The following is a 24,033-nucleotide window of genomic DNA, read 5'->3' on the forward strand; positions in this document are numbered from 1 at the left end:
AAGGGCTTTCTGTCTTTTCTTGGACAGCTGTTAAACTTAAGTTTCTCAGTTTCTAAGACTGGCAAATGCCTCTAGGACAATTCTACTTTCAGAATCTGCTACATTTCTGAGGTTTCAAGGTATCTCTTTTTTTTTTTTTTTTTTCCACTCCTAGAGATTTCCTTTATTTTCGTGGGTACTCAGCTATGCATTAATAAATGATTTCTTGCCGGGCGCGGTGGCTCAAGCCTGTAATCCCAGCACTTTGGGAGGCCGAGGCGGGTGGATCACGAGGTCAAGAGATCAAGACCATCCTGGTCAACATGGTGAAACCCCGTCTCTACTAAAAATACAAAAATTAGCTGGGCATGATGGCGCCTGCCTGTAATCCCAGCTACTCAGGAGGCTGAGGCAGGAGAATTGCCTGAACCCAGGAGGCGGAGGTTGTGGTGAGCCGAGATCATGCCATTGCACTCCAGCCTGGGTAACGAGAGCGAAACTCCGTCTCAAAAATAAATAAATAAATAAATAAATGATTTCTTATATTTATCCAACATTTCCAGGTACTTTACATAGAAAGATTTTCCAGGATAACTAATCCCACAAATTGCCAGAAATATAAATACCTTCTTTTCAACCCATTTCAACATTGGCTTGCATGCTCCAAAAGCTATCAGAAAAGTCTTTGGTGACATCCATGTTGCCTGATCCATGATCCCAATGATTTCCATCCTTTTTGACCTATCATAGCTTCATCTCGGCCTCTGTGACACCACACTCTTCATATTGTCTTCTACATGTCTGGCCACTCCTCAGTCAGACTTGCTGATTCCTCCTCCTTTATTTGACCTCTAAATGTTGGAGGTCCTCCAGTTTCCATTCTAAGCCCTCGTTTCTCCTCAGCGCGTGTACATTCACCGCCTAACCTACTGGTTTCTACAGCTTTAAATATCACCTACTTACAAATTAATTACAAACAAATACTTTTAATCAGATTCTCTTCTGAACTCCAGATCCATATTATCTGACTGCCCATGTTTGCCCCCTATATTTGGATGTCTCTAACTTAACATAGTTTAAAGAGAACTCTAACTCTTCCTCCCACAATCTGCTTTTCTCTCAATAGTCTCCATTTTAGGAAATGGCATCTCTTTCTACCCAACTCTTCATAGGAGAAACCTGGGAGTCATTCTGGACACCTCCCTCTTCTGCATCCTCAGCATCCAATTATTTATAAGTTCTGTTGATTTCATCTCCAGAATATACTTAAAATCCCTGTACTGCTTTCTACCCATTCCCTTATAACTCTAGTCCAAGCCACCATCAACTCTCACTTTGACTTCTACAACAACTGAATTAATCTCCTATTACTGACCTTCTCAAAGTATTCTCTACCTAGGAGCTAAAGTCTTTTAATCCCTCCAGTGACCCTGTATTATATACAGTGTAAAATCCAAAATACTAAACAAGCCAGGTTGCTCTTTCCCCCAACTATCTGTCTGGCCACACCTTCCACAACTTTCCCCTTTGCACCAGAGCTCAACGACCTTCTTGTAGTGCCTACCTTTGCTTCATTCTGTCTCATCTCTGGGTCTTTGCACAATGCTGTTCTCTCTGCCCAGAATGCTCTTCCTGCCCCACCGACTGCCCACTGCTCTCCACCTGGTTGGTGTGTTGTCATCTTTGAGATTGGCTTACATTTCACCTTTTCAGAGCAAAATTTCCTAACCCTCATTCTAAATTAGCAGCTGTGCTTCTTTTTCCTAGCACATAAAACAATGTGTAGTTGCAGTCATGTACCACATAATCATGTTTTGAACAACAACAGACCATATATACAATGATGGCCCTACAGGAATATAATATTGTGTTTTTACTGTTTCTTTTCTGTTTAGATATGTTTAGACACACAAATACTTACTGTTGTGTTCTAATTCCTCCTAGCATTCAATATACAGAAATATACTGTACAGGTGTGTAACCCAGGAGCAACAGGCTATGCCATACAGCCTGTGTATGTAGTAAGCTGTACCATCTAGGTTTGTGTAAGTCATTCTAGGATGTTCTGACAATGTCATGTTAGATATGTCATTGTTAGACATACCTAACAATGGCATAGTTATTAATGAATACCATTATTCAGTAGGAAGAAGCTATACACAATTTGCGTATCTGTACTTAGGGGAATGAATATGTAGTATAGGCATATAATGCAAAACTATGCATCAGTCAAAAGCAATTAACTGAATAGAACACCATTGGTAGATGTTAAAAACCTAATGTGAGGCCAGGTGTGGTGGCTCATTGCTGTAATCCCAGCATTTTGGGAGGCTGAGGTGGGAGGATCACTTGAACCCAGGAGTTCAAATCCCGGCTTGGCAACATAGTGAGACCCTGTCTCTATTTTTTAAATAAATAACACAATGTGAGTTACAAAAGAAGCAATGGGCTTTATAGCACAAGCCCACTTAGGTAAATTAAACATATACAAAATACTATTTATGTCCTAAGGATATATATGAATCCAAACATATGAAAGGTAAATTGGAACGGTATTCATTAATACACTAGAGTGGGTTCCCAAGGACAGAATGGCAATGAACAGAGAAAATGATCCTATCCATCCACCAGAGCATGTGCCAGAAGACTGGCACGTGATGGCCACACACAGCAGATAGAAGCTCGTGCAGCCCTTTCTTGGCTCTTACTTGTTCCTCACATTAGTAAGCTGGTTGCCTTGTATTAGGCATTCGGTCATGGCTGCAGGACAGAGCAAACTAACTTTCATAACCTTGACTTTGACACCATTGGTTTCTTATTCCGGGGAAATGAACTGTCGTGTTTGTTTGTTTTTGAGACAGTCTTGCTCTGTCGCCCAGGCTGGAATGCAGTGGCGCACTCAGATCACTGCAACCTCCATGTCCCGAGTTCAAGCAATCCCTCCTGAGTAGTTGGGATTACAGGGATTACAGGCACCCGCCACCACACTCAGCTAATTTTTGTATTTTTAGTAGAGACAAAATTTCACCATCTTGTCCATGTTGGTCTTGAACTCCTGACCTCATGATTCACCCACCTCAGCCTCCCAAAGTACTGGGATTACATACGTGAGCCACTGCGCCTGACCTGTTGTTTTTTAAATAATATATATGTATACATGTGGCAGCCAGTGGATTAGCTATCCCCAACCCTCACAACTTTTTTGCCTTGTACTAGAGGATGCAGAGCCAAAATCTTTGTCCAGCTTTGTGCAGCCAGAGCCAACCATGGGTGGCAATGGCATTAGTGAGGCTGGCCTCCCCTCTCGTGTGTGTTAGCCATGCAGGCTTCACCTTCTTCCAGCTGCTGCAAACTTGTACCAGCTTCATGTTTTCTAGTGAGTGTTCTGCTGTTTTCTTGCTGATTTTTAGACATTCATTACTTTATTCTAGTTATTCATCACGGCAGTTTTAGATATTGCAAACATTTTCTTCTAGTATATCACCTATCTTTTATCTATATGGTGTCCTTGGTCAAATAGAAATTTTCAATTTTGATACAGTCAAATACTACTACTTTTTCTTCTTACAGATTGTACTTTAAAAAAAAAAAAAACAACAACAACAGGCTGGGCATAGTGGCTCATGCCTGTAATCCCAGCACTTTGGAAGGCCAAGGGAGGTGGATCAGGAGTTTGAGACTAGCCTGGCCAACACAGTGAAACCTCATCTCTACTAAAAACACAAAAATGGTGGGTGCCTATAATCCCAGCTACTCAGGAGGCTGACGCAGGAAAATGGCCTGAAGCCGGGAAGTGGAGATTGCGGTGAGCTGAGATCACGCCATGGCACTCCAGTCTGGGCAACAGAGTGAGACTCCAATTCAAAAACAAAACAAAACAGAACAAAACAGATGAAGTCTTGCCCTGCTGCCCAGGCTGGAGTACAGTGGCATGATCACAGCTCACAGATCACAGCTGACTGACGCCTTAACCTCCTGGGATCAAGTGATCCTTCCACCTTAGCCTCCTGAGTAGCTAGGATTACAGGCCTATGCCACCATACACAGCTAATTTTTATATTTTTTTGTAGAGACAGAGTCTCTTATGTTGCTCAGGCTGGGCTCCAACTCCTGGCCCAAGTGATCCTCTCACCTCAGGCTCCCAAAGTGCTCAGATTACAGGTGTGAGCCACCATGCCCAACCAGTTTGTACTTTTTAAGCCCTCTTTATGAAATCTTTCATTTGGCCATATAATTTTACTTTTGACATCCAGGTCTTTGAAGCATTTGGAGGAAGGATCCATTTCCTTTTTCTCCATACAGCTGAAGGCAGTTATCCTAACATCATTTATAAAATCCTTTCCCTAGGATTTATGATGCATGCTGTAGCTCACCCAGTTCCCACAGGGTATTTGGTCTGTGTCTGCACTCTCTATTCTGTTTCAGTGGTTTATTTGACTCTTCCTGCCCCTAAAACCACATAGTTTCAATCACCATGGCTTTAAGATATGTCTTAAGACTAATAAGGTATCAATCCTTCCCACCTTTGCTTGTCTTGTTCAAACCTAATCATAGGCATTCGAGAATCTGACTCTTTCACAAAGATGGACACTCAGGCCAGTTGCAGTGGGCTCACATCTGAAATCCCAGCACTTTGGGAGGCCAAGGCAGGAGAATCACCTGAGCTCAGGAGTTCAAGACCATCCTGGGCAACATAATGAGATCTCATCTCTACCAAAAAAATGAAATAAAGAAGTAAGTTGAGTGTGGTGGCTTATGCCTGTGTTCCCAGCTACTCAGAGGGGCTGAGGTGGGAGGATCGCTTGAGCCTAGGCGTTTGAGGCTGCAGCAAGCCATGGTCGCACCACTGCTCTCCAGCCTGGGTGACAGAGCTAGTCCCCGTCTCAAACAACAACGACAACAAAAATGGACACCAAGTCTTTCAAGGACAGCACAGCAGAGAAGGAGCACGAAGGTCGAGCTTACTTCTTTCAGTCTGTATATATCTGAAATCTCTGGAAACTCTTCTGCCACTTAAAACATCAAAACGAAAGATACTTGGATAGTTAACATTCTCTATGTTAGCATATTCCCTAAAACCAACGAAGACGTTACTCAATATGATTTAAACAGATCCCCAAACATCTTTCAACCAACATTATAGGTCACTGTTGAGAACCAACAGATATTAACATGTTTTTTTGTTTGTTCTGAGAAGGAGTCTCCCTCTGTTGCCCAGGCTGGAGTGCAGTGGCACAATCTCAGCTCACTGAAACCTCTACCTCCCATGTTCAAGCAATTCTCCTGCCTCAGCCTCCCAAGTAGCTAGGATTACAGGCACCCACAACCAGGCCTGGCTAATTTTTTTTGTATTTTTAGTAGAGATGAGGTTTCACCATGTTGGCCACGCTGGTTTTGAACTCCTGACCTCAAGCGATCCACCCATCTCAGCCTCCCAAAGTGCTAGGATTACAGGAGTGAGCCACTGCATCTGGCCAACATGGTTTACATGTTAGGAGTAATACAGCTAATATGTTAGTACTTCTTGGAAATGCTTCACATTGTTGATGGGACAAAGTAGGGTCTCTATTTCCATTTAACCAAATTCAAAATTCTGCTTTTGTATTTGCCTGTTTGAAGACAGCTTTGAAGAGATTATTCATTTTATTGAAATTTAGCAGCCAGGTATGGTGGCTCACACATGTAATCCCAGCACTTTGGGAGGGCAAGGTGGATAGATAAGGACGGGAGTTCCAGACCACCCTGGGCAATAAAACAAAACCCCATCTCTACAGCAAATACAAAAAATTAGCCGAGCATGGTGGTGCGTGCCTGTAGTCCCAGCTACTCAAAAGGCTGCGGTAGGAAGACCACTTGAGCCCAGGAGGTGGAGGCTGCAGTGAGCTGGGATTGCACAACTGCACTCTAGCCTGGGGGACAGAGCCAGGCCCCATTTCAAAAAAAGAAAAAAAAAGAAAGATAATTGGTACAACACAAAAGCGTACCCAGAAACAGGTCACGCTGTTGCACTAACTAAACAATTAATGCTAGATAATAAATTTTTTCAAATCTATTTCTAGAATTTAAAAATCAGTTTTAGTAAAATAAGGAGGTTTTGAAAAATATGAGTTCAGTGCTGTTTAGTTAACAAAATCACTGGTTACTCATGACATATACTGACATTTTGGGTATCCCAATTTGGGGTGAAACATTAAGGAAAATCAAGAATTTTGAACTTGGGATCACAGAATGCAAGGATTGAGACACCTCTGGGATTCTTCCCCACTCCTCACACCCTTGCCTTCAGGCTGAGGCCTAAATGGCCTCTCTGGGAGGCCTGTGCCTAAACAACGCCGGGGGCAGGGGGTTTGGAGCCCCTCCCCCTCCCCACTTACATGCTTCCTACACTGGCTAAAATTCTGCCCTGTAAGGTCCGCCTCGGCCACACCTTTAGCATCTGTCTTCTGCTTTACGGCTTTCAAACGTTTCACACCAGTGACAACATCCCTGTGTTTTCAGTGTTAATGCGAAACTCTGTCAGCAGCCCCTTATGGAATGAGGCTGGATGTCACCCCAGTCTCTAAAGTAAGAGGAGACGCTGCCACTCCCAGACTCAGCTGAGCGGACAACAGGGCTGCTAACGGTGCTTCTGTGATAAAATGGAAGGTTACTGATTTTTTTTAAAGTTGAAGTGGTAAACTTAAGGATGCAGCTGGCTTTGACAACTAACCATTCGACTTTATTTTCTCTTTGAATTGGAAATGCTCACACATGTCTTTAAAGTTCAATAACTTTTCTAGTTTTAGGCTGGTGAAAAAAGATTTGGGGTTGTTTTGTTTTTAGCCAAACCACATAAAATGAACGTTTCCCACGGTGACTCTGTCATTGGGAATCCACTGGAAAGGAAGTCCCAGTCAAGCGGCAGTGAGTTATTCCCAAGTAAAAAGAGGAAAAGCAATCCATTCACCTCCATCGTCCTAAGATAAGAGTTATTTTAAAGTCAGAGTCATAGCGGAAGAAAAACATTTCAAATGAAAACCACCACAGAAAAGTTTGGGGACACAGGAGGACAGAATTCACGGCACCCAGCCAGCAGAGGAAGGCAGCAGCGACTTCCTGTGTGCCTGAACACCTGCATCAGTCCCTGCAGCCTGAACACCCCTGGCTGTCATCAGGGAGGCCGAATCCTCCTGCCTGTCCCAAATGACAAGGTGGGATGACAAACACAAACTCAGAGCTGGCACTCAGCAACAACAGAGACCTGCTGCCTGCCTGCCAGCTCCATCACAATGCTGGGGGCAGGAGGGCAGCCCACCACGCTGCCAGGTGGCCAGGGCTGTAGCTTCCTCTGTCGTTCAAGCCACATCGACACTCCTGGATGGCCACACAGTCCCTACGCCACCCTCCCACATACGCACACACAAAGAAAACAGACCCCACTCTGCAGTCTGGCAGATGCGTGGGAGCTGAAACCCACAGAGGCACCTCCTCGCCTCAGGGCACCAACGCTTCCACAGGTATTTGATGAGCGCCTACTCTCTGCCAGACATCAGATGGACTGTTTTCTAGTGAAAAGCCCAGTGAGTGCTGTGGTGGTGTCCCCAGGCTTTGTTTAGCCTGAACATTCCCGGCTAAACCTCTCCCCGCTGATTTACAAACTCTCTAGGATGCCTCTTTCCAAAGGGGACATCCAAAGCCACAGTGATGTCCCTGTCTCCAGGAACGCACGAATGCTGAGACTCTGCACGTGACCATCCCCGAGACCCTGAGCTTCTCAGGCACCCCAGCCCATCCAAAGGTGGCCCAGGAGAGACAAGTGTCACCACTGTGGATCAGGCCTGAGGGCCTGGGGCGGGCACTCAGCCACATGGCCCCAGTGAGCAGGGGCTGGTGTGGCCGAGTCCAGGCAGCCAGGTCCGAGACTGCAGCTCTCAACAGAGGGAAGGTTTCTCCCCAGGGAACAGCTGGCCATGTCTGCAGATATCTTTGGTTGTTACTACTTAGGGGTAGGGGCACAGGAGCCAGGGACACTGCTCAACGCCCTGCAACCACGAACACCTCCCTCAGCAAAGATGCCCCAACCTAAAATGTAACAGGAGAAAGGGAGAAAGCGAGGAAGGACAGCCTTCCCAGGACTCTCACTCTTGCTACAAAGACAAAGCAACCCTCCCCTCATCCTTCCCGAGCCCTGACAATAGCCACATGGCCCTGCCATCGCCCCTCCCCAGTATGCCTAGGTGACTGCTGTCTTATCTCCATGACGGGACCCAGGCCCTCTCCTCGAGAGGCACCAGCCCTAAACACCAGCCTTCTGGGAAAAGAGGGTGAGAACCACTTCGAGCCCACTCACTCCTCCAGCACCAGCCCCCTCCTGGAAGAGACCCTCTAGGTTTTGTGACTCTGGAAACCAGGGGGAGCCTGGCAGCTATGAAGGGCAATGTTTATGGAGGATAAACACCCAAAGTGCCTGTGTGCATTTCTACAGGTGGGCAGCAGTGAAGTAAATGATGACTGACCTCCGGCAGGAAGTGCCTGGCTGACTCACCCTCCCCACCTGAATCTGCAGGGGAGTCCCAGTGAAGGGGCAGGGGTGAGGCCTGAGAGGCTCTGGCGAAATATTTCCTCTGAAATGGTGCAACCTGTTAGCCCAACTCAGACCAGCATGACTCTGTTTTTTGTTTGTTTGTTTGTTTGTTTTTTGTTTTTTGAGACGGGGTGTTGCTCTGTCACCAGGCTGAAGTACAGTGGCGTGATCTCAGCTCACTACAACCTCCACCTCCTGGGTTCAAGCAATTCCCCTGCCTCAGCCTCCTGAGTAGCTGGGACTACAGGCATGTACCACCACGCCTGGCTATTTTTTTTGTATTTTGGTAGAGACGGGTTTCACCATGTTGTCCAGGATGGTCTCAACCTTCTGACCTTGTGATCCGCCCACCTAGGCCTCCCAAAGTGCTGGGATTATAGGCGTGAGCCACCATGCCCAGCCAGCTTTTCTTTTTGAGTCAGGGTCTCGCTCAGTCACCCAGGCTGGAGTGCAGTGGTACTATCTCGGCTCACTGCAACCTCTGTCTCCCAGGTTCAAGCAACTCTCCTGCCTCAGCCTCCCAAGTAACTGGGATTACAGGCGTGCACCATCATGCCTGGCTAATTCTTTTGTATTTTCAGTAGAGATGGGGTTTCACCATGTTGGTCAGACAGGTCTCGAACCACTGACCTCAAATGATCTGCCGGCCTCACCCTCCCAAAATGCTGGGATTAGAGGCATAAGCTACTGTGCCTGGCCAAGTGTGACTCTCACCGTAAGAGCAGTAACTGGAAATTATAGAAAAACAGTGTTACCGTGTTCAGCAACTGGGGCAAACTCGTTCACACACAGACACGGACATACACATGCACACGTGCACACAACCTGGACGCACACACATGCACACATGGACATACCTGCATGCACACACATGCACACCACAGGCATAGGCTAAATGTTCCTTCCTTTTTTTGCCACTTTTTCCAGATGAGATCGGACTGTTCTGTCACCAGAGAGCAGGGACAGCCCCATGCTGGGTCCTCTGGGGAAAGAATGCAGGAGATGAAGGGGCCCTGGCGTGCGCAGGACCTCACTGGCCTGCCTGCAGAGGCAGATGCCATCTTGCCGTCCTTCTGAAACTACAGCAGGCCCCCGCCCTCCGCAGTGACATGTGACACGTGCCCCACATTGAGGGCCGCTCTCAGGACAAACATGCACCGCAACAGCTCCATCAGGGCCCAAGGAGGCGCAGGACAGATGGCTGCTGGGAGGTGCAGAGCTCCCCATCACTGGGGGTATGTAAGGGAAAGGACACGGCAGGTATTAGGAAAGCCTCCCCCACCAGGATTCTTCCACATCACTCCAACCTGAGGCAGGTGGCGCCCATGGCTGCTGGAGAAGCTGCCACAGTGAACAACCCCTCGGCTTCTCACAGCCTCCCCTTCTCTGGCTCTCAGTCGTTCCCCTGAGAGGGGCGAGAGAGGAAGCACCTAGCGCAGGCTGCAGACTCACTGAGGGGGACATGGGACACGACACAAAAGCTCAGCACTCCCCATTCCGTGCCTCTGAGCCAGCGAGAAAGACTTAACCGGCAGGTTCCCAGGATGCACACAGAGGCCACCTCCAATCCACGGAAAGGCCACACAGGTGCCTCACGCGGGAACAGTTCCAAGTGGGGGACGTGGAGTGTGTGCGTAGCTGTGTGGACATCTCCATGTCTGGGTACCCACGTGTCACCACAACAACTGAACATGCTCTAGCGCAAAGGTTCTGGGCGCGGGGCAGGGGTGTCCGGCGGTAGCGGGGTCTGTGCAGGGTCCTCCCTAGCGAAGCCTGGCTTATCCACATGGGGACCCCCGAGTCTAGCCTTCCCCCGGCTCCATGCAGAGGCTCAATAACTGGTCTGTATGAGCGGAAGCATGTGTGCATGCCTGTATCAGCTGCTCCATCTCAAACCACCCAGCCACCTCTGTGAACCTTCTTGGCATGGCCAGGGGGGCATAGGAGTCCCCGGGCCACAGCCAGAGAAGAAGGTCGGCAAGGAAGGATGAGTCCCCAGGGCCCAGGGGGCTGGCTCTGGGCAGGTAACACAACCCACCACAGCCCAGACGAGTGTATTAGTACGGTTGGGCAACCTGATGGACTCTTTGGCACGTTTTGAAAACCAGCACCAAGTTAGACAGGCTGTGAGCAGGGGCACTTTCGCTTGCCCTAAATAAAATGCCAGGAATGACTCCAAAAGAAGTGCATACGCTTCGCCAGGTGCGGTGGCTCACACTTGTAATCCCAGCACTTTAGGAGGCTGGGGCAGGGAGATCACCTGAGGTCAGGAGTTCGAGACCAGCCTGGCCAACATGGTGAAACCCCATCTCTACTAAAAATAGAGAAATTAGCCAGGCATGGTGGTGTACACCTGTAATACCAGCTACTCAGGAGGCTAAGGCAGGAAAATCGTTTGAACCCGGGAGGCGGAGGTTGCAGTCAGCCAAGATCACACCATTGCACTCCAGCCTGGGTGACAGAGACTCCATCTCAAAAAAAAAAAAAAAAAAAAAGGCAGCACATGAGCCTCAGACAAGCTCCTTTATCCTGTGATGTGCAGTATGGCCCTGTCCATCCTACAACAGCAATCACCCATCACCAGTGCCAGCAGGCGGGCTTCCCCAGAGCTCCTCCTCAGCCACTGATGCAGAATGCAATGGCCTCAGGATGCACCAGGCTGACCCCCAGCCCACACTCTGCAGCCCTGAGATGGCCCTGTCCCACTCACTCTTTGCCATCCACTTGGCAGCAGCAACACAGGGCAGAAGAATGACTAAAATTCTGTGTCTGATACTGAAGACCCTTTGTTTCTGTGCAGAATACATCCCAGCATGCACCTCTTCCCATTCAGGTTTCCCAGCTTCATAGGAGGTCTTTTTGAATCAGGAGGGTAGGGACCCCTTCTATGCCATTGGATAACTGGTCCCTCCAAGGGGCCACTGGATCATGATACAGCAGGGACAGGATGAAAACCAAATCCCAGAAGCAGTGGCCTTTGGGGTGGAGGAAGGGCCCCCAGGTACAGACAGTCGGGAGTGCTTGTCTGAGCAGACTTTAAGACCCATAATTAAAGCACTCTGAAGTTACTCTTTTTCTTTTTCTTTTTTTGAGACATGGTTTTACTCTGTTGCCTGGGCTGGAGTGCAGTGGTGTGATCCTAGCTGCAGCATCTGCCTCCGCAGCTCAAGCAATCCTCCCACCTCAGCTTTCCAAGTAGCTGGGACTACAGGTGTACACCATCATGCCTGGCTAATTTGCTGGGATTACAGGTGTGAGCTACCACATGGGGCTAAAATTATTTTTTATGACACATACCTATTAACATAACTCCTTTCCACCATTGAATAAATAACCAGGCACAAACAATGGGCCCAGGTCATGGGCTCTCAAGCCTGGAGCAGGCACCCAAAGCTGCTCCCACTCTCGGCACCCTCGGACCGGACAATGACCAGCTGCCGTGGCTGGGACCTCCTCAGGAAGGCCTCTGATCGCCCAGGTACCCACAGACCCGTGGCATGCCAAGTGCAACCTGGTCACCTCTGGAGACCTTGCAACCCTGCAATGCCACGTAGGTTTTCGTCTGGGACAGCTTCCTTGATTGTCTTTTCATTTGATTGCCCCCAAAACTCCTCAACAAGGTCACAGGTGCTAAGGGACTTGCCGTGACCCTGTATTTAACAAGGCTCATGTGTTTGCTGTGGTCAATGAGATGACTGCTGGAGAGTTGGACAATGATCTGATCAGATAGAACAGATACGGCCTCAAACATTGCAAGAATTTATCAGGAGCCACTAAGGAACACCAGCCAGCCTCCTGCCACATAGACAAACTATGACTTCACAGACAGCTGAGGTGAAAACGGTGAGTTCAAGAGGAAGCCTTTGGGAGGCCAAGATAGGAGGATTACTTGAGGCTAGGAGTTCAAAATTAGCCTGGGCATCACAGTGAGACTCCTATCTCTACAAAAAGTAAAAAATTAGCACCAGGTATGGTGGCTCACGCCTGTAATCCTAGCACTTTGGGAGGTCAAGGTGGGCAGATCACTTGAGGTCAGGAGTTGAAGACCAGCCTGGCCAACATAGTGCAATTCTGTCTCTACTAAAAATACAAAAATTAGCTGGGCATGGTCGCTTAAACCCAGGAGGCAGAGCGAGACTCCATCTCAAAAAAAAAAAAAAAAAAAAAAGATTGGCTGAGTGTAGTGATATACCTAAAGTCCTAGCTACTCAGGAGGCTGAGGCAGGAGGATCACTTGAGCCCAGGAGGTTGAGGCTGCAGTGAGCTGTGATTGCACTGCTACACTCCAGCTTGGGTAACAGAGCAAGACCCTGTCTCAGAAAACAAAAGAGGAAGCCTTCAAACATCCAGGACACGGGGCTCCGACTGCCTCCCACAGAGCGAGCTTGCCCCAAGAGCGTCCCTGCGCCGCTCCTTCTGCCCCTCCCCTGCTGGCCTCAGCACTCAGACCCAAGGCTCTTCCTGAACCTGCCGCCCTCCTCACCTGCCGTGACGGTGTCCACCTCCTTGGCTGCCAGCTCCTCCACATCTGACCTCTTCCTCAGCTCAAACCTCCGGGATAAACCTTCTCGGGGTTTCCATAATTCCTGGATCAAGAGGGGCTTCTCACTGTCCCCAAAAACCCGAAAGCACTGAGCCTGCCATCGCTGCCCAGCGTCACCAGCTTGGCCCACCACGTCACACAGCACGTACTGGCTGGCCTGCCCAGGGTCCAGGGCGTACCGCTCCAGTGCCTCCTTCACCAGCTCACGGGCGCTGGAGGTGCCGGTGGCCAGGACGCTTTTGTAGTGAGTTCCTGTGCAGACACTGTCCCCAAACACCTTCAGGACGCCAGGGGCCGAGAGCTGGGTGGAGAGCTCAGCAGGGTCGTCACTGGTGCCCAGGCTGGAGAAGGTGGAGTCCAGGTCCCGGTACTTGTAGCTCAGCGTCCGGGACAGCATGCTGGACAACAGCTGGCTCTGTCGCTTCAGCTTGCTCTTGGTGGGCGGGGACATGATGAAGTGCGTCCCATAAAACATGATGGGTGACGCTTCATGGGCAAGGACCGGGGCTTCAGCCAAAGAATGCTAGGGAGCCGTGGCCTGGGAGAAAAAGTAAGAGAGGTTAGCACCACCCATCATGAGCACCAAAAGCAAATGAAGCCACAAGAGGTGGCTCCTGCCTGTCATCCCCACGTTTTGGAAGGCCAAGGCAGGACGATCATTTTAGCCTGGGCAACATAGTAAGACACCATCTCTACAAAAAATTTAACAATTAGCCAGGTGCGGTGACGTGCACCTGTAGTACCTACTGCTCTGAAGGCTGAGGCTGGAGGATGGCTTGAGCCCAGGAGTTCAAGTTTGCAGCGAGCTATGATCACACCACGGCCCTCCAGCCCGGGCAACAGAGCAAGACCACATCTGAAAACCTAATGGTCATAACAGGCCATGGGCATCCTGGCCCCACAGACCTGCCACCAGGGGCCCAGTCCTCACAGAGCACCTGAGTAAAGGATGTGGTTGGAGCTCTCAGGGCCACCAGAGACAGAGAGGTCTCAACAGGCTGGATGTCCTTCAATGAAAGCCATTACTGGGAAATGCGATGAGGTCGCCACAGTAAGATACACTCCACTGTGGGGCCTGGATTTCCGGGAAGTGCTGGGTGCAATGCCTGCGTGCGGTGAACATCAAGGAACATCCCACCCGGAGCCACCCCCAGCACCACCACAGTCGCAGAAGAGCAGCAGGCAGCCCGAGGGCAAAGCTTCACTTCTCCACAAACCCTATGACTCCGCCACCACAGGCTGCAGTGCGGGAAATGGATCACAAACACGGTGGAGCCAGGAAAACTGGCAAATTGCAGCCATGTTAACAGAACCAACTATCAGACATTCCAGACACAAACCCCCAGAATCTACCTCTCTGGGCAAGAGACCTGTCCTGGCTTGAAGGAGACACTCCCTGGGACCACAGCACCGAGTGGCCTCACAAGCACAGCGGGCACAAAGGGCCCCCCTAGAGCTCGTGCAGGCATGGCCGGAATGCATGCGTCCCGCCCACCACAGGCCGGGGTGCCCGGCGCTCCAGGCCACAGAGATGCAGTCTCCTGGGGAAACTAGAAAACAGTCTTGGGACACGCTGGCCTGTCATACAATCACACTTCCAAAGTCCTTAGTGTGCTCAGGGCCAGGAGTTCCAGAGGGTTTCTCAGTCTCCCTCCAGAACCTCTGTGGGGGCAGGAGGGCAGAGAAAAAGGAAGAGGTACAAAAGGTGAGGCTTGAACACAACGCAGGGAAACGCTGGGAGACAGCGCACCCATCTCCTGATTCCTGCAGCCCACTTCCGTGTTCAGGTTCTCACCAAAGACAAAGGTGGCAGATGAATGAGCCCGGAGGAAAGCCTGTTTTCTGAAAAGCTCTGGCAGAGTGGACCGAGTCACTGGTCGCCTGCCACTGCAACCCGGGTCAGCACGAACTCGGCAGCAGTCAACTGACACTGTCCAGGCCTGCCACTCCTCGTGCAGTGGGCACTGCAGAAGGCTTCTAGAAAGGACGGTGGCTGCTGAGGGCTGGAGAAAGCAACCAGGGAACCTCTCCAAAGACAAGGAGTCACACTCTCCCTTAGGGAACTAAACAGTGGAACCGTCCCAGCCTCCAAAGCTGACACTGCAGACTGGACTCTCTAATGTCGCTGAGGCATCGGTCATCTTTTCTGGAGCCTCTGACTGCTAACCAGAGCTGTCATGGATGACTCCTGAAATCAGACCACCATGCGCTTCCTCCAGAACCAGCCCAGGTCAGCCAGCAGCTGCACTTTCTCCAAGGACCTTGAACTCTTCAAAAATACTTCCAACAGCTTCGCACACCAAAGAATGGGTTGTGAACGCGGACACCTGCCCTGCGGGGTGGGTGGCTGCCACTTCTGTTCCCACAGCCCACTGCTGGCGGTTCACCACGGCAAAGCCTTTCCCTGAGCCTGGCTTTCTGAAGACGTGAACTTGCTATAACGGGTGTCATGGAGATCGCAGTACAGGTCATGAGCAGATAGACACAGCCTCCAGGGTCTCTTTGGCCCCAGCAAGCCAGGCCATCAAGGAGGAAAGCCTTTGTTTCTCTTCCTCTGAGGGCGGTGCAACGAATCTCCTTGTCAAATCCTAAGAAACTCAGAGTGGGCTGCAGCTTCCCCAAAGGACTCATCAAAGGCCTCGATTTAATTTACAACAAAAGCATTTTCAGACAGTGCTCACATCACAAATGTGTGGCTTTGCCTGGGCACACCACACTGGCGGCTTCAGAATGCCCTCGAGTCTGACCTCAGCCTCCTGTGGTCAGTTTTCAAAGTGAGTCCTTGGAATTAAGAGAACAAAACCCCTCAAAGAGCCTCTCCAGCCAGCACTTATTAACCATCCATGAGAGCTGCACAAACGTGCCCGCAAGCGCTTCTCCAGACGCCCAGGCTTAGAAGCCTCCAGCCAGCACACACTGCCAGAGGATCAGCCACCGCCTTCTCATAGTGGACATTTCCAAGGGAGGTTCCCCAGGGTGCCAAGCCAAACTCCAGGTGGTGGACAGTACAGCCTCTGCCACCAGGCAACTGTGGCTCAGGAAACCTCTGCCTCTGGCAATGAAGTCTAAATGCTGATGTAAACATGACACCAAAATGGGGAAGCCCCTCCATGCAGGAGAAAGCCCACGTCACAGAAAAGTAATGAAAAGCAGAGGCAAGTATTTAAAAGGCCTCCAGATGGGAGACCAAGACGGGAGAATGGCTTAAGGCCAGGAGTTTGAGACTAACCTGGGCAACATAACAAGATCCTGATCTCTACAGAAACTAAAAACAAAAGATTAGCCAGGCATGGCGTGCACCTATAGTCCCAGCTACTCAGAAGGCTGAGGCAGGAGAATCGCTTGAATCCAGGAGGCAGAGGTTGCGGTGAGCCGAGATCACTGCACTCCAGCCTGGGCATCAGAGTGAGACTCCATCTCAAAAAAAAAAAAAAAAAAAAAAAAAGACCAAAATTATAAAAAGGCCCCCAAATACAATGGAGAAGTGAGTTGATATTTGGGGGCCCAGGGGTGGATATACGTTTTTTAAGCTCTGACATTTACATAATTCTTCCTTAATAAAAAAACAAATGGAAAATTACAAACACACAACTGCTAGGTCCCCTCCCAGAGCTTTGGAAGCTTCAACTTCCACAGTGTCGTTCCCCGAATGCCCCCACCCCCACTTTTCCAGCAGTTTCTCTGAAAACTCCAGCGGGATTCAAAGGCAGAGGCAGAGTTAGCAGCATCATGAGACAGGAGAAAATGTAAGCAGAGAGAATGTGATTCACTCCTTCCCAGTAACTCCTTCTTAAGCTCCCAGAAGTCCCTGTGCACATAAACCTCATCTGTTTTGGGGTTTTCAGAAAGCCTTTCTCCCCGTGTGGCCATCCTCCCTTCACCAGGCCAGAGGGTGTCCCCTTGCTCACACGCAGCCAGCTTCCAAGTCCCCGAAGGCGGGACCCGGCCTGTTTGTGAGAATGGGATGGACTCGTTTTTTAAAAGGCCAAGAGGAGTGCAGGAAAATCCGACCCAGAGAGCGGAGCACACCCTGGGTAACCAGATCTGTTTTTCTGGAAGTGCGACCAGCCTCTTCTGCCCCATTTGCTCCTCTTGTGACACAAATACTTGGGGAAAGCTCAGGGCTCGGACAGCGAGGGTGTGGGGCGCTGGCTGGTGCTGCTCTTAGAGAATGTTTTCTCTTGTTCTGAAGGAAGGGTCCAGTTTCTGATGAAAAACAAGCTCAAGTCCTAGCCACAAGTCCAGGGAGTGAGGTCAGGGCTGCGCTGACGACATGGGTGGAGTGACCTCTCTGCTCCAAGAGGACAATGTGGAACCCATTATGATTTTTAGCAGGAGGAAAAACCAAGAGCAGGCTTCACCCACCCTGCCCTCTGCCCTCCTTCCATGAATCCTATCTTTACTGCCCCAGCCGGAGCCACGCTTTCAAACGCAAATTCCATCAGATTTAATGCTGACTTGCTAGGTGCTGCAGAGGGGACTGACTTGCCCCCCAGCAAAAGGGACTTTCAAGACTGGTTCCTGTCTGGAATTCACAAGAGGTGGCCCATGTTAACCCGGGAACATGAACAATCACATTCTTTTGTGCAATTCAGATTAGCCAAACACTTGACAGGCGACAGGGCAGCGCAGGCAGGTCCGCAGCCCGGCCCGGGTCCTGCCAACCCCACCAACGGGCTCCCGCGGGGCCACAGGGGCTCGGCTCAGCATCTGTTTTCTTGAATGCAGTATTTATCTAGGGGCTGGAAATGGTACAGAAATAACCGGGAAACAAGGCTTTGAGCTGGCGCACGGGTGGGAATCTAGCTGCAACCGCGAAGGGCTGCGTGCTGGGGGCGTCTCGCCGGCCCGGGTGCGAGAGCGCGCGGAACCCTAAGGCCCGCTCCCTCGCGGCGTCCCCCAACCTCGAAACGAACGTCCCCCTCCAGGGCACAGCCGGGGAAACTGAGGGCCGAGAGTCTCCTGGAGTTCAGGTTTCGGGGCCAGCGCGGACGGCCAGAAGGGGTTCGAGGAGGACGGCAGCGCGGACCCCCGAAGTCTGGGCAGCTCTTGCCCGCGCTCGCCGGCCTCCGAGTGCAGCACCCCCGACCAGGCCGGGGCCCGAGAGCCGGTCGGTTTCCATGGCAACCGAACAAGCCTGCCCTCCGCGCCCTGACCCGCGCCCGGGAGGGTCGCGGAGCGCGCCCTGAGGCCTCCGAGCCCCGGGCCCCCGGCAGCGGCCGAGTAGCGCCCCCTGCGAGCCACCCCTACCTCCGAGGCCACTCCTCGCGCACCCCGCACTCACCTCAGGAACAGCCCGCCGCGCCACCACGTTCCCGCGCTGCTCCCACCCGCCGTCGGCCGGGGCTGGCGCCCAGCCTCGCGCGTGCCGCTGCGCCTCCTGCCGGCCACGCAACGGACGGAGTGGGCCCTCGCGGGGGCGGGGCCAACGAGGGAGGGGCGGGGCGAGGAGAGGCGGCTGTAGCGGGCACCTCGGCGCCCAATAGGCAGAAACAAGGTCCTGAGGGGAAGGGGCGGCCGAGAAAAGGCGGCCTGAAGCGGGGCCTCGGCTTCCAATAGGCAGATCAAAGCCTCGAGGAGGCGGGGCCCCGAGGAGAGGGGCGGGGCTAACATACTAGTAAAGGCGAGCTGTACTCTGGCGCCTCCTGCCGGCCACCCAATGGACAGGGATGCGGCCTCGAGGGAGCGAGGCCTCAGAGGAGGGGCGGGGTTTTGAAGGAAGGGGTGAGGTTGATTGCGGAGAGGCGGGGTTTACAACCCACCTGACAGCAGTTTAACGAGGAGCGGGGGGGTCCCTGCAGGAAGGGCGGGGCCGGTTCTGTGTCCCTGAGTTGCTTGTAGGCTCTGGGCTTCCGCGGTTGGGTGGGCTATTTCGAGATCTAACCTTCTAGTAGCCCAGTGAACCGGTGTAGGAGAGGGTAGACCCGTGACCCCCAATTAATGAACATCTAAGACACTGAAAAGGAAGAAGAAAGGAATTTTCCCTCCCCTACAATCTGTCTCTCACCCAGAGTTTTAAAAGACAAATCAGGTCATGGCACTCCTGCTTACAGTGATGCAAAAAAAAGGCCAGGTCAGCTCTGGGCTGTGGCCCCAACTACCCTCCCTGGGGACTTGTTTAAAAACCAGCTGTGTCCTCAGCACTTCGGATTTTCCCTTTGAGGAATGTGGGCTGCAGCTGGGAGATTCAGGTGGCTTGGAATCAATATGCAGAACCCAGGCCCTGGGAGTGAACCTCTATTTTTTTTTTGGGGGGGGGGGGGAATGGAGTTTCACTCTGTTTCTCAGGCTGGAGTGCAGTGGTACAATCTCAGCTCACTGCAACCTCTGCCTCCTGGGTTCAAGCAATTCTCCTGCCACAGCCTCCCGAGTAGCTGCGAGTACAGGTGCTCGCCACCACGCCCAGCTAATCTCGTAGTTTTAGTAGAGACAGGTTTTTACCATGTTGGCCAGGATGATCTCAATCTCTTGACCTGGTGATCTGCCTGCCTCCGCCTCCCAAAGTGCTGGGATTACAGGTGTGAGCCACTGCCCCTAGCCCGGGAGTGAAACTTTTTGTGGACAGCTATCATGGTGTGATTTCCAGTAGTAATGACCCCATATTCACAATGGAGGTAGAAATAGACATTGATGGGTGTGGGAATAAACACTGACGACTTTCCGTGTGCCAGGCCCTGGGCAACCTTGGCCACCTCACTTAATGCTCACGTTAATTCTTGTGAGACAGAGATGTCTGAGACATTTCAGCTCTCCCCTTTCCTCTATCACCTGCTAATCCTAAAATCCACCTCCTAAACCTTTTCTAATAAAATACTGCCTTAAAGCCAGCACAGAGAGACAGATTTGAGCCAGGCTCCTGTCTCTTTACTGATCAACTCACAATAAAAGCTTTTGTCTCAAAAACTTAGTGCAGTGAGATTGGCTTTTTTTTATTTCTTTTTTTTTTTTTTTTTTTTTTTTTTTGAGATGAAGTTCCCCTCTTGTCACCCAGGCTGGAATGTGATGGCACAATCACCGCAACCTCTGCCTCCCGGGTTCAAGTAATTCTCCTGCCTCAGCCTCCTGAGTAGCTGGGATTACAGGCACCTGCCACCATGCCCGGCTAATTTTTGTATTTTTAATAGAGATGGGGTTTCAGCGTGTTGGCCAGCCTGGTTTTGAACTCCTGACATCAGGTAATCCACGCACCTCTGCCTCCCAAAGTGCTGGGATTACAGCCGTGAGCTGTTGCACCTGGCCAAGATTGGCTTCTAGCACAGCAAGCACAGAACCCTTTTGTTTGGTAATATTCCTGTTTTTCAGATGAGAAAATAGAGGCACAGAGAGGTCAGGCTGCTGGAGGTGGAGCGAAGAACTGAGCAAGCAATACAGGACCCTCTGTAAACACACCAACCTCATCACCTGCCCTGGGACGGGAGGCTTGAAAGGAATGACGTGCTTGAATATTTCAGTTCAGGAACACATGAAGAGACAAAATGATCAGAGCTGAAGAGGAGCCTGGGTTCAGGCCAGGGTTTTCCTCCTGAAATGTTTCTCACCCTGCCCCTGGCCCATCTCCCACATTCCCCACACCCTTCTTCCACAGGGGAAAGATAACTACAACCCATAGGCCAGATCTGGGCTGCCTTCTGTCTTTGTAAATAAAGTTTTATTCAAACACAGCTACCCTCATTTGTTTAGATATTATCTACAACTGCTTTCCAGCAACCAAGATTTTACAGCCCCAAGTGTCTAAAATATCATCTGGCCCTCTATAGAAAAATTTTGCAGATTGCTTCTGGATGTAGTAATGCTGATTTTTTTTTTTTTTTAATATGCTGTTTCACACTTCTATATCTTTGTTCAGGCCAGTCTTTCGACCTTGAAACAGCTTTTCCAACTATAGGAGATTGCCCCGGCTGCCATAACAAAATGCCAGATTGGGTGGCTTGAAAACCAGAAATGGATTGTCTTGCAGTTTGGAGGCTGGAAGTCCAAGGTCGGGCTGTCAGCAGGTTCGGCTTCTTGACAGTCCTCTCTCCTTGATTTGCAGATGGCCACATTCCGGCTGTGTACCCACATGGCCTTTCTTCTGGGTGTGCACCTCCTGGCTGTCTCTCTGTGTGTTCAATCTCCTCTTTTGTTTTTTGAGACAGTTTTGCTCTGTCACCCAGGCAAAACTGGGTGCAAAACCCATTGTACAGTGGTGCAATCTGGGCTCACTGCAACCTCCACCTCCTGGGTTCAAGCGATTCTCCTGCGTCAGCCTCCCGAGTAGCTGGGATTGCAGGCGCCTGCCACCACGTCCAGCTAATTTTTTATATTTTTAGTAGAGATTGGGTTTCGCCATGTTGGCCAGGCTGAATATTGAACTCCTGACTTCAGGTGATCCTCCCACCTTGGCCTCCCAAAGTGCTGGGATTACAGGTGTGAATCTCCTCTTCTTATAAGGACACCAGTCAGATTAGACTAGGGACCGTCCTAACAGCTTCATTTTAACTTAATCCTCTCTTTAAAGGCCTTATCTCCAAGTATAGTCACATTCTGAGGTGTGAGGGGTCAGGGCTTCAACATGTGAATTTTAGGGGGACAAAATTCACACCATAACAGCAACCTTCATTACCTAGCTAATTTGTACTCATCCTTTGAGACTTAGACAAGCCAGCCCCCAAGATGGGCCCCAGTGATTTCCACCTCTTGGTTTTCACACTCCTGTGTAGGCCCAGGTTGAATAGGGCCAACTTGTGTAACCAGTAAGATGTTGCCAAAATGCTATTGTGACTTCCGGAACGTGATAATGAAACGTGATCATGAAAGAAGCAACAGCTTCTGCCCTTTCTCTCTCTTAGATCACTAGCTCTGAGGTCAGCCAGCTGCCATGTTGGGAGGACACTCAAGCAGCTCTGCAGGGGTCCATATGTCGAGAAGCTAAGTCGTCCACCAACAAACAGCCAGGCCAACTCACCACCCACGTCAGTGAGCCATGTTGCGTGTGAGTCCTCCAGCCCCAGGAGACTTTACGTGACTGACATCCTAACTGACTCCAATGAAGAACTCTGAGCCAAAATATCTCCTGCTCCCTGCAGCAAAGCTACTCCCCAATTCCCAACCCTCAAAGACTATGAGATGATAAATGTTTTTTTGTTTTTGTTTTTGCTTTCTGAGATGGAGGCTCATTCTGTCACCCAGGCTGCAGTGCAATGGCGCAATCTCGGCTCACTGCAACCTCTACCTCCCAGGTTCAGGTAATCCTCCTGCCTCAGCCTTCTGAGTAACTGGGATTATAGGTGCATGCCACCACACCCAGCTAATGTATTTTTAGTAGAGATGGGGTTTTTCCATATTGGCCAAGCTGGTCACGAACTCCTGACTTCAGGTGATCCGCCCACTTCTGCCTCCCAAAGTGCTGGGATGACAGGCGTGAGCCACTCCACCCAGCTGATAAATGTTTACTATTGACCTCAGCTACTAAGTTTTGAGAGCAGTTCATTATGCAGCAATGGATAACTAATACCCCTTATCCGGGAAGATCTTCCTGTCCCCTAGACTTGGCTACATGCCCTCTTCTATGCTCCCAGAGTCTGTTATTTTGTTACCTTTTTATTAAGCAAGCCCGTATTAATCACACTATGTTCCTTAAACAGAAGCCAGATGTTATTACTCCTCCGCCTCTAACCCTCTAATGACTTTTCCTTTCGCACTTAGAATAAAGGAGGGCTTGCCAAACCAGTGCTCCCCCTACTCTCTTCCTTGGCCTTGGCACTCCAGCCGCTCGGAACTTCTTTTTTCCTGCACACTGAGGTCATCTTCCTTCTCTGAGACCTTTTCTCTTTTGATCTCCCTGACCCCACAGCCTCCGCTCTGTGTTTTCATGCTGGGCCCCTTCCCAGTGCAAAACCTCATCTCCCTTCCTGTCTTCTGATCACCTCTTGACTATCACCCCCGAGTCGTTCTCGACTTTATTATCTGTTTAATTTATATATATATATGTAAATTAGAGAGAGAGAGAGAGAGAGAGAGAGAGAGAGGAGAGAGAGAGAGAGAGAGTCCTGCTCTGCTGCCCAGGCTGTAATGCAGTGGTATGATCTTAGCTCACTGCAACCTTTGCTTTCCAGGCTCAAGTGATCCCCCCACCTCAGTCTCCTGAGTAGCTGGGACTACATGTCTGGCTAATTTTTTAAATTTTTATTTTTATTTTTTGTAGAGATTGGGGTCTCCCTGTGTTTCCCAGACTGGTTTCAAACTCCTGGCCTTAAGTGATCCTCCCATCTCGGTTCCTAAAGTCCTGGGATCACAGGTGTAAGCCACCACACCTGGCCACCTGTTTTATTTAATTCGTAGACTTTATCACCATGTCAACGTACTTGCTTATGTATTTAACATACACTAGAATTTGTGTTCTTGGAAGGCAAGGGCTTCATGTGTCTTGTTTACTGTTATACTTGGCACCTAGTAGGTGCTAAATATTTGTTAAATGAGTAGATGAAGGAATGGAATAGATTTCCTTCCACTCTCACCCCCTCCCTCCAGGGAAAGTCCAAAACTGTATTCATCTCCATATCGCGGCACCTGGGTCCTGGGCAGTTTTTACTTAACTGTCGGGTTAAGTATCTTTGGAAATCCACTGGGCAAAAATGGAGGGTTGAGCTGTCCTGCTTGGCCACCAGAGAGGGACAGAATCCTGGAACCAACTCCAGGAAAAGACCTGAGCCCAGAGGGAAAGGATCTGGTTAAGGTCCAACATTTGGTGCCCAAGAGATGGCCATCCAGGGGCAAAGTGACTGGGATCTTTCAGAGCCCGAGGGAGAGAGGAGGCAGGCTTTAGGAGGTACTTGGGGAGCATTAGACCCCAACCTTTCCTTTCCAGACAGCTACATCCAGTATCCCTGGATGGGGCTGGCAGAACAAGTGATTTAATACTTGGATCCCATTCTTCAGGCCCTCCACACCTATAAATAGCAGTGCTTAT

General features: G+C 50.3%; 1 protein-coding gene across 5 annotated transcripts in view; it reads right to left on the reverse strand.

Moving 5' to 3' along the window:
- Positions 1-18,593, reverse strand: part of RADIL (Rap associating with DIL domain) — a 91,279-nt gene extending 72,686 nt beyond the window's left edge. For 3 of the 5 annotated variants that reach the window (XM_074390467.1, XM_074390466.1, XM_074390465.1), the window contains exons 1-2: positions 18,370-18,583; positions 13,026-13,623 (exon numbers count right to left, since the gene is read on the reverse strand). In XM_074390467.1, the coding sequence (XP_074246568.1) occupies positions 13,026-13,560 (535 nt within the window). In that variant the 5' untranslated portion in view covers positions 13,561-13,623; positions 18,370-18,583. Of the gene's footprint in view, positions 1-13,025; positions 13,624-18,369 lie in introns of all 5 variants that reach the window. The other 2 variants (XM_039460364.2, XM_039460363.2) reach the window with 1 other exon arrangement.
- Between the last annotated feature and the right edge of the window lie 5,440 nt (positions 18,594-24,033).

Source organism: Saimiri boliviensis, chromosome 20 (assembly GCF_048565385.1).
Source record: "Saimiri boliviensis isolate mSaiBol1 chromosome 20, mSaiBol1.pri, whole genome shotgun sequence".
Lineage (NCBI taxonomy): Eukaryota > Metazoa > Chordata > Mammalia > Primates > Cebidae > Saimiri > Saimiri boliviensis.